Source organism: Hordeum vulgare, chromosome 1H (genome assembly GCF_904849725.1).
Source record: "Hordeum vulgare subsp. vulgare chromosome 1H, MorexV3_pseudomolecules_assembly, whole genome shotgun sequence".
NCBI classification, from domain to species: domain Eukaryota; kingdom Viridiplantae; phylum Streptophyta; class Magnoliopsida; order Poales; family Poaceae; genus Hordeum; species Hordeum vulgare.
The window spans coordinates 474,186,862-474,196,560 of NC_058518.1; the positions used below are offsets into that span (position 1 = coordinate 474,186,862).

Sequence of the window (9,699 nt, forward strand, 5' to 3'; positions counted from 1 at the left end):
CTAAGACTTTATTTTATACTTATCTTAATAAGATGGCTGCATGCATCGATTGATGCAGAGGCCGGGGGCTCGATTCCTCCTTTTAAAGTAATAATCAAATTACTTGTTTTAAATCTTCTTAGAAACATCTGTATCTAGACATGTTTTAGTGTTAGATACATTCGTATTTGAACAAATCCAAGATAAGTAATTTGGGACGGAGCTTGTAATTTTTCTGCTAAACTGGGTGCGTGTAGACCCATGTTCACGAAATTCACACTGAGATTATTTAGATAAACAATGGGAAGGACGAAACTCTCCATTTCTGCATAGAGTGGCCAGGAAAGCAAGTGGATAAGTGGCTCGCTGCATCCCTATGAATGACCGGGCACATACTGTCCAGCTCGTCATTGATATCCACAATCTGAAGTGTGTGTGTGTGAGAGAGGTCGCACGGCGAAGCCTGGCGGTGACCGACGCTGGCCGCCGTTGAAAACTCTCTGGGACTCTCGTAGAGCAGCAGGTCGCAGCACACAGAGCAAACCAGCAAGCATCAAGGAGAGAGTACGTACAGCCAGGTATGAATCCCCTAGATCCGTGAGTCTCGTGCTCCTCTTTTCCCTTCTCTTCCTCTGTACAAATCCATGATTCACTCTCGCAAGGTCCATCGGCCACTAATAAAATTGGCGAGTTCTAGTAGAGTTGGAAGCTCAACTGCCATCATGCATCTTTATAGGCTCTCTAAATTAATCATTCTAGCTACCCGTTCTATAACAAAAGCGTAGAGATAGAGAAATTACGAATATTGACATCGACTCTAGCTTTTTTGCAGAAGAAGATTGGTTACAAAACAAGTACACTAAGTTGAGAGCAGATACAAGGAAGAGCAATAGATGGCCGAGTCCGCTGTTAAGGCCGTGGTCGGGAACGTGAGCAATCTTGCCGTTCAGGAGACCACCCTGCTATGTGGAGTCACCCTTGAAGTGGAGTGCCTGAAAAATGAGCTGGAGCGACTGAAGTGGTACCTCAAATCTGCCGACGCTAAATGGAAATCAGGAGATGACAGTGTGGCTACCTGGGTCTGCCAGATCAGGGCCGTGTCATATGAGGCTGAGAATGCCATCGAGGTCGCCGATTACATGGGCAAGAGAAACAGTCTCAAGAAGGGCTTCTTGGGTGCCATCTCAAGGTATGCTCGCTTACCTGGTGACTTGATCACCCTTCATAAAGTCGGTGTTGAAATCAAGCGTGTAAGAAGGAAGCTCGATGAGATATTTCAAAGTGCAGAACGCTTGAAATTTAATTTAGACACCAGTGTTGTTGACAAGGTTCACACAGATGGTGAGTCTGAACAGGCGTATGGTCTTATGTACGAAAACATTGAAGATGATTCTGTGATGGTTGGTTTCGAAGATGAGTATGAAGAAATAGTTGATAAGTTAGTTGACACAGAGAAGAATCTTAGTGCTGTCTCCATAGTTGCCATGGGTGGTGCGGGAAAAACCACACTTGCTAGAAAAGTCTACACTTCATCTGTAGTTGAACAACACTTTGAGACAATTGCTTGGGTGACTGTATCTCAAAAGTACAAGGGCATTGATTTAATGAAAGATATTATGAAACAAATAATGGGGAAAAGAGATGATTCACTTGAACAAATGCAAGAGTATGAGGTGGGAAAGAAGATCCACGATTTTCTCTTGAATAAAATATACTTGGTAGTTCTTGATGACGTGTGGGAAACCGACACGTGGGACCAAATAAACAGAAGGGTCAAAGCCTTTCCAAATGCAAGTAACGGCAGTAGAGTACTCTTAACTACTCGAAAGGAAGATGTCGCAAATCATATTCAAATGCCAACCCATGTTCATCATTTGAAAAAGTTAGACGAAGATGAAAGTTGGAAACTTTTTAACAGCAAAGCTCTACCATCATACATAAGGAGAACCATAAGTGATGTGTATGAGTTTGAAGAACTAGGGAGAAACCTTGCAAGAAAATGTGATGGATTACCTCTTGCCCTTGCGGTTTTGGCAGGCTATCTATCAGGGAATCTAAATACACAAACATGGTGTGATATACTCTTGGATTGGCCATCAACCAAGAATGGACATATGATGCGAGAAATACTAGCTCGCAGTTACAAAGACCTAGCAAATCATCACTTGAGATCGTGTTACCTCTATTTTGCCGCTTTTCCAGAGGATTCCAAAATATCTGTGTTGGCTCTTATTGAAGTTTGGATAGCGGAAAGATTCATTCCACATATACCAAATCATAAACTAGAAGAAACAGCACATAAGTATGTACTCGAGCTGGCTCAGAGAAACTTGATCCAAGTTATCGACAGAAGTGAGGTACATGGATGGATTGTAACAGTAAGAATTCATGACATTCTACGTGACTGGTGCATAGAAGAAGCAAGACAAGATGGGTTTCTTGATGTCATCAACAAACTTACAGGTTAGGCTTCCTCTCACCGTGAGTTTATATGTTTAATTTAATAGTGGATTTTCAGCTCCCGGGTGCCTAGGCACCCTCTATGAACAGTAAAATCAAAAGAAATAGAAAATAAAATAAGAAAAATCTGAAACTTTGCAGCATCAAAGATGATGAAAGTTTGTAGGTGTTTGCAAGTTTTCATGCCAAAAAACTATTCAAGGAGCTCTACACACGGAAAATATTTCAATGCTTGAAGTTTTGAGCACTTTTTAGCTATAATCTGAAACTTGTTTGTACATCTTTCTCTACATGATATTTTGACATGAAAGCTTGTAGGAACCTACAAAGTTTAATCATCATTGATGGTGCAAAGTTTCAGATTTTTTTGATTTTGTTTTCTATTTTTTTGATTTTACTGTTCATAGAGGGTGCCTAGGCACCCGGGAGTTATCACACCTTTCTCTTAATTTAATTTTGGTGTTATTACATATCATGAGGTGTCTTAATTTGCTGACATGTTGATGCTCTTTGCAAAACTAAAATGCAGGACAAGGTGGGGCATCTTCATCTAATACAATGATATCATATCGTTCTTCTTTCCAAAACATCAGTGGTGATCTAATTTCCCATGAAAGCATATCTAATTCAGCACGAACACTTATTGTCTTTAGAATTCCTTCAGTATTCTTGTCCAACCAGCTAAAAATGTTGAGGGTTCTTCATGTGGAAAATTCAAGCCTAGAAAATTTCTCTAGGATAATTGGTGGGTGCATTTACTTAAGGTACCTCAGGTTCAGAAGATGCAAAGGTGTGGCATTGCCTTCCTCAATAGGAAAACTCCTTTACTTGGAGACTATAGATCTAAAATTCACACAAATAGACTCAGTAGTACCAAAGTCCCTTTGGGATATCCCTACTCTGAGGCATGTTTACCTTGGAAATGAGTTTTCCCCGCCAAGGAGTCTGCGACATAAAGAGCTCCAAACCTTTGAGTTATATCTTACGTGCGCCGAAACTAAACATCGACGTCATAACATGATTATTTTTTTGGGCCAGATGAATCAACTAAGAACCTTCTCTTGGGAGATTAGCCGTATCCCCTCAGAGCTGATTAACATATTTGGAAACATGCCTCATCTTGTCCATATTTATCTCAACAAATTTAATGTGCTCAAGAGGATTCCTCGTGAGTTCCCACAAAGCGTATGGCGTCTTGTTCTATTTGCCGATATCATTGAACAAGATCCAATGCCAATTTTCGAGAAGCTTCCATCTCTTGTGGTGTTGGAGCTGTCGGGATATCATGGCCGAATCATGTCCTGCTCTGCCAAAGGGTTTCCTCGCATGCAATCGCTAAAACTTGATGAGTTCTCCATTGAGGAATGGAGGATGGAGGTCGGATCAATGCCAAGGCTCTCTCACCTGACACTTCGGAGATGCCGGAAGATAGAGAAGCTGCCCGAGGGGTTGCTGCACCTTCGGTTCCTCGTTGGTGATATTGAACTGTTCAACGTGCCTCAGATTAACGAAGATGATAATACATTGTATGAGCTGCAAAGAAGAGGATGGAAGGTATATGCACATATGAAGCTTAAGGAAATATTATTAGTTTTTGGAGTCAATTATTGTTTATTAGCTTGATCGACTTAACGGCTCGCTGTGCTCAATTAAGCTCTTTTCTTGCATTTTCTGCACAGGTGAAACGTTCACCGTGAGGCCATGCATGATTCATCGCAAGATCTTTGATTACGGGGGAGAGGAAGTGTTTCATAACTCCCAAGGCACTCATTACTTCACAGAATGCATACTCCGGCTAAAGCTTATATGACTCCTGCAAATGCGTAAATGCATCAAACTACTCTATCTTTTTTTTTTTAACAGTCAAACCAGTCTATCTACATAACCTATGCGTGCTCCATCTAAAGTATCATGTGTGAGTATGTGCGTATTCATTTTGATTGAGGTGTTGTACCGGAGTTTGACTAGCGCCTTCACGTCGGTCGGGTTTATAAGCCTGGCATATATTTCAATTAAGATATTGACAATTAATTTGGTCACTAAAATATGAGGTATGTTAGACTTAAACACGAGCTGTGCACGGAACGTGCATATGATAAGTAGGAATAGGAATCCATCGGGCTGATGGATGTACACGTATATTCGAGTAGGACTAGAGCTGGTGTTCTTGTTAGATAAAACGAGATAAACGAGACACGAGAGACACATATTTTTACGTGGAAACCCTTGTCGAAGAAAACCACGGACGCACGAAGGCGCAATCACTATAAGGGTGGAGTATTACAAGGACGAGAGGACATGCTATCTTTAGGCGCGACTACATGAAGTATATATGAGGGGCAACACATGAGAGAGTCTTTGGATGACAAGTAAACGAGTTGTACTCCTACGTGACGGTACCAACGCAAAGCCCCACATCGTTTGTACTACGTCTAGTCCAATACGATAGAATTTGGATCACAATTTAACAATATCCACCTTGAGCCAAATTCCCTCCAGTAGTCGAAGAAAGTAAATAACTCCATCCAAATCAGCATAAACACCTTGTGCGTCAGAGTCCATAGGACTAGTGAGAAATACCAACTAAGCCTGAGCAAAGCTCAAACTTATTGGTAGAAACTGGCTTTGTCATCGTATCAGCAGGATTATCATGAGTACTTATCTTGCATACCTTCAATCACCTTTAGCAACAACATCTCGAACATAGTGAAATCTGACATCAATGTGTTTTGTTCTCTCGTGATACATTGGATTCTTTGTAAGATATATATCACTTCGACTGTCAGAAAATATGGTAGGACAAGATGAGTCTCCACAAAGCTCAATGTATAAACCTCTCAACCAGATAGCTTATTTGCATGCCTCAGAAATAGCCATATACTCGGCATCAATAGTGAAGCAAGCCACAATAGACTGCAAAGTTGCTCTCCAAGTCACAACACAACCACCAATGGTGAAAACATAACCTGTGAGTGATCTTCTCTCATCCAAATCACCAGCAAAATCAGAATCAACAAAACCAACAAGTCCATCTCCAGTTTTCCCAAACTGTAAATAAGCACTAGAAGTTCCTCGCATGTATCTGAAAATCCACTGAACTGCTTTCCAATGCTTTTTTCTAGGATTAGCCATGTATCTACTAACAAGACTCAATGCATAAGATAAATCAGGACGAGAACAAACCATGACATACATAAGTGAACCAACTGCACTTGAATAGGGAACTCTAGACATGTACTCAATATCAAAATCTGACTTAGGACATAAGGTTGATGATAATTGGAAGTGTGCAGCTAACGGAGTACTTACTGGCTTGACATTATGCATATTAAAACGACAAAGAACTTTATCAATATATCCTTTCTGAGTTAGATATAATTTTCACACGCTCTATCTCTGGATATTTCCATGCCAAGTATTTTCTTTGCTGCACCCAAATCCTTCATCTCAAATTCATTACTCAGTTGCTTCTTTAGTTCATCAATCTTTGACATGCTCTTTGCAGCAATTAACATATCATCAACATAAAGGAGCAAAGAAATAGCTGGACCATTGAAAGTTTTCAAATAAACACAACTATCATAATTAGACCGATTGAAACCTTGAGAGAGCATGAAGGTGTCAAATCTCTTGTACCACTGTCGAGGGGATTGCTTCAATCCATAAAGAGATTTCTTTAACTTACACACAAGCTTTTCTTTTCCAGGAATAACAAAACCTTCAGGTTGTTCCATATAAATATCCTCTTCTAATTCTCCATGTAAGAATGCAGTTTTAACATCCAATTGTTCAAGCTCAAAAATCAGCCATGGCAACAATACTAAGTAAAGTGTGAATAGAGCTATGCTTCACAACAGGAGAAAAGACTTCGTTATAGTCAATACCTGAAATTCGGCTATAACCTTTAGCAACTAGGCTTGCTTTATATCTTGTCTCATCATTAGGAGAAACACCTTCCTTTATTTTGAAAATCCACTTGCAACGAATAGGTTTCTTCTCTCTAGGTAATCTCACTAAATCCCAAGTGCCATTCTTTTCAAGTGATTCTTTATCATCATGCATAGCAGTCATTCACTTATTACTATCACCAGAAATAATAGCCTCGGAATATGAAAAAGGCTCAGCATTACCTTCAATTTCTTCTGCAACAGATAAAGCAAAAGAAACAATATTGCACTCCTCAATTAACCTTTCAGGTGCATTAATACCCCGCCTAACTCTGTCACGTGCGAGATTCCAACTGGGTGGAACAATAGGCTGATTTGCAGTGACATATTCATCATCAAAGGCGGGATCATCATGTGCACCAACATTTTTCTTATCAAAAGTATCACATGAATCAATAACATGCTCCACCTGTACAGTAGGCTGGTGAACAGTAGACCGATGTTCACTCTCAACAGGAACATTAGTAGATGGAACGTCATGTAACATAGCAGATTCATTAAATATAACGTTTCTGCTAATAACAATCCTTTGTGTTTCAGGATTGCACAATTTAAAACATTTAACACCAGATTTATAAACAAGTAAGATGCACTTAACAACCCTAGGATCCAACTTTTCTGTCAACATGAGCATAAGCAGTGCAACCAAAAACTCTTACCTCAATTGGAGTTTTCTTACTAAGATCACTACAAGGAATATGCTAATACACGACGCTATTTTTTCGTCGCTACATCGTCGCCGTTTTTTATTTACGACGATCTCACGACGAAAAACCAAGCGTAAAAAACGGAGCGTAAAAAATGAACAGCACCGACGTTTTGATCAAAATCGTCGTAACTTTTACGACGATTCCTGGTTTGTCGTAACCTTTACGATGATTCTACATCGTCGTTGGCAATCAAACCCAGTCCTACGCGACAGACCTACGTGGCAAAATTACGACGAAATCAAAACGTCGTGGTTGAAATCAGCCCAACCCATTTCAATTGATCACATGGGCTGATTTTATTTTTTGGGGCTTTTTCTTATTGGGCTTCTTTTTGGATAGCCCAACCCATTTCAATTGATCACATGGGCTAATTTTACTTTTTTGGGCTTTTTCTTATTGGGCTTCTTTTTGGTCCTTAGCCTATTTATAACCACTTTTAATTTTATTTTTTTCAAATTTTGGTTTGTGGCCTTGTACTTTCTATTGATTTTCTTTTTTGGCCATTTTATTTTTGTACTGGTCCAACATGTCATGTTGATCTTAAATTTTTGTCAAATTTTCGACCTCAAGATTTTTACATTTTGATGTGTAACATTAGGAAGGCACAAATATATCTCATCCAATACAAATGACAGCACAAACTTAGAATCAACCTAAATTTAATACTAATATATTGTCTTTTTGACCACTTTCAATCCAAGAATGATTTTCAAATAGAACTAAGAACACATAAAATTGATCAAATATACTACTAAATAAATCTATTACAATCTTTACAACACAGATGTGCTACAATATGTTACTCTAAACTGAGTAAGACTTCACAGCTTCACACTTGGGTTCACACTTCACGGCTTCACACTTCACACTTGAGCTTCTATAAAAGAGGAACCAACACAATTTTAAGTCTACAATACAACAATTGAAACTAATCAAGGATAAAAACAAGCTGCATCAGAGCCTCTCATGATTCTCAGTTTCCGATAAGTAGTGGTAAACAAGTTGCAGATTATTGAATGATGGTAAGCATACATGAATAGGTAAATAATGCATGACGACTCATTCAAACAATATACATGTCATATGTTGTGTATAGGAACAATAATAATAGCATACACATTACAGATACACAGATAAAGGTGAGGTAATAAAGTATATACATTGTCCATCCATGACACAGAGGCCTGAGGCACATCTTCCATTTTCTAGAAGAAAAGAAGGGGTCTGAAGTTCGGTTTCAGGGAAGCTTCAGGAAAAAGTAGGAAAAGTCGATAAATACTGTAAAAAAGTCTATCAAGAATTCCTATAGTCACACAAAGTTCCAGAAGTAAGGCTAGAAATAATACTTATAGAGGCAGAATGCTATTCAATCGAGACAATGGAAAATATTGTACAAATATTTCACATCTATAGAGTCAACTGTAGACCATTTAGGAAAAAAAAGTTAACTAAACACAGGTTACTAAATGTTGCTTCCTTTGCTGCTATACGTAAGGAATGTTGTTAATGGAATATACTACTGTTTTCATTTTGTGTTAGTTCCTGTGACTATAGCACTCAATTTGCAATCTACTTCTCTAATGTTTTTCTCCCTTCTGAAAATGATGTTTAGTTAACCTAGTTAGTAACTAGTTTCTGTTCATTGACTAGGCTTGGAAACCGTAGTTCAGCTAGTGGGATTCACAAGTAAGACTTCTCGCGTTTCGACAGTGTTGACTGAATTCCTTCAAACTGGTCTCTCATGCAACACATCTAAGAGTAATGACAATGGCAGAACTATGTATCACAGTACAACATGCTTTTGTCTGTGAATGAGCATTCCAGATTTTATTCGAAAAGGAAAACAAGTAAATAAGATGTCCCAGTCTACCACACATTGTTAGCAGGAACATACCTAGAGGTTTAATAGACCAGCTAAAGAGCGACAGCGAAAAGAAAGCAGAATACACACAGCGCACGGGCTGTGAATACATCTACGACATCCATCTCCAAAATCATGGAACCAGGACCAAAGTTCTTACTGAGCACTCAGCCCTCTATCATATTAACAAGCATTCCAGATGATAGATCAGGATGAACTTATTGTCGAAATACTTGACAGGAGATTCACTACTGACTATCAACAGGGATCCATTTCCCAAATGATCATAGGCTTCCGTTCGAACCGACGGTGAAGATGAAATGTTAATGAAATGGTACGAACACATTATATGACACCAAACCAGCAAGCCACACAAACATACCAAGGAACTGCAACATGTCGAGGAACACCAGCAACCTGGGGCGCGGGTAGTTCATCGGGCTGAGCGTGAAGTCCTTCCTTGCATCCATATGGTCGTCGTAGTTCCAGATCACGTCGAGGGGTATCTGCGCGCTCCGATAGTTCTCCACGACATCCTGGACCACTGAAAGGTTATGGTATCCCCACCTGCATTGGTGGAACCCTGTAAACAAGAGCAAAAAACAGTAAGAGGTTTGTAGATTACAGTGACGGAATTCAAATACTCTGTTCTGGATGCGTTAAAATTCAAATGGTTGCAAGGTAAAAAATAATAAGAGTATGATTTACAGAACAATTGGACCACATGTAGGTACTGTGCATG

The 9,699-nt window shown here is 39.3% G+C and overlaps 1 protein-coding gene across 1 annotated transcript; it reads left to right on the forward strand.

Annotated features, from left to right (window-relative positions):
- The first annotated feature begins 872 nt into the window (after positions 1-872).
- Positions 873-4,136, forward strand: LOC123415819 (putative disease resistance protein At1g50180). The gene is made up of 3 exons (XM_045106760.1): positions 873-2,442; positions 2,969-3,993; positions 4,119-4,136. The coding sequence occupies exons 1-3, from the start codon at positions 873-875 to the stop codon at positions 4,134-4,136; spliced, it is 2,613 nt and encodes an 870-aa protein (XP_044962695.1).
- The last annotated feature ends 5,563 nt before the right edge of the window (positions 4,137-9,699 follow it).

Excerpts from the sequence above, each read along its gene's own strand:
- LOC123415819 (XM_045106760.1), top strand. The coding sequence starts at position 873 with ATGGCCGAGTCCGCTGTTAAGGCCGTGGTCGGGAACGTGAGCAATCTT. Across the intron at positions 2,443-2,968 it reads TGTCATCAACAAACTTACAG|GACAAGGTGGGGCATCTTCA; the intron begins GTTAGGCTTCCT and ends ACTAAAATGCAG.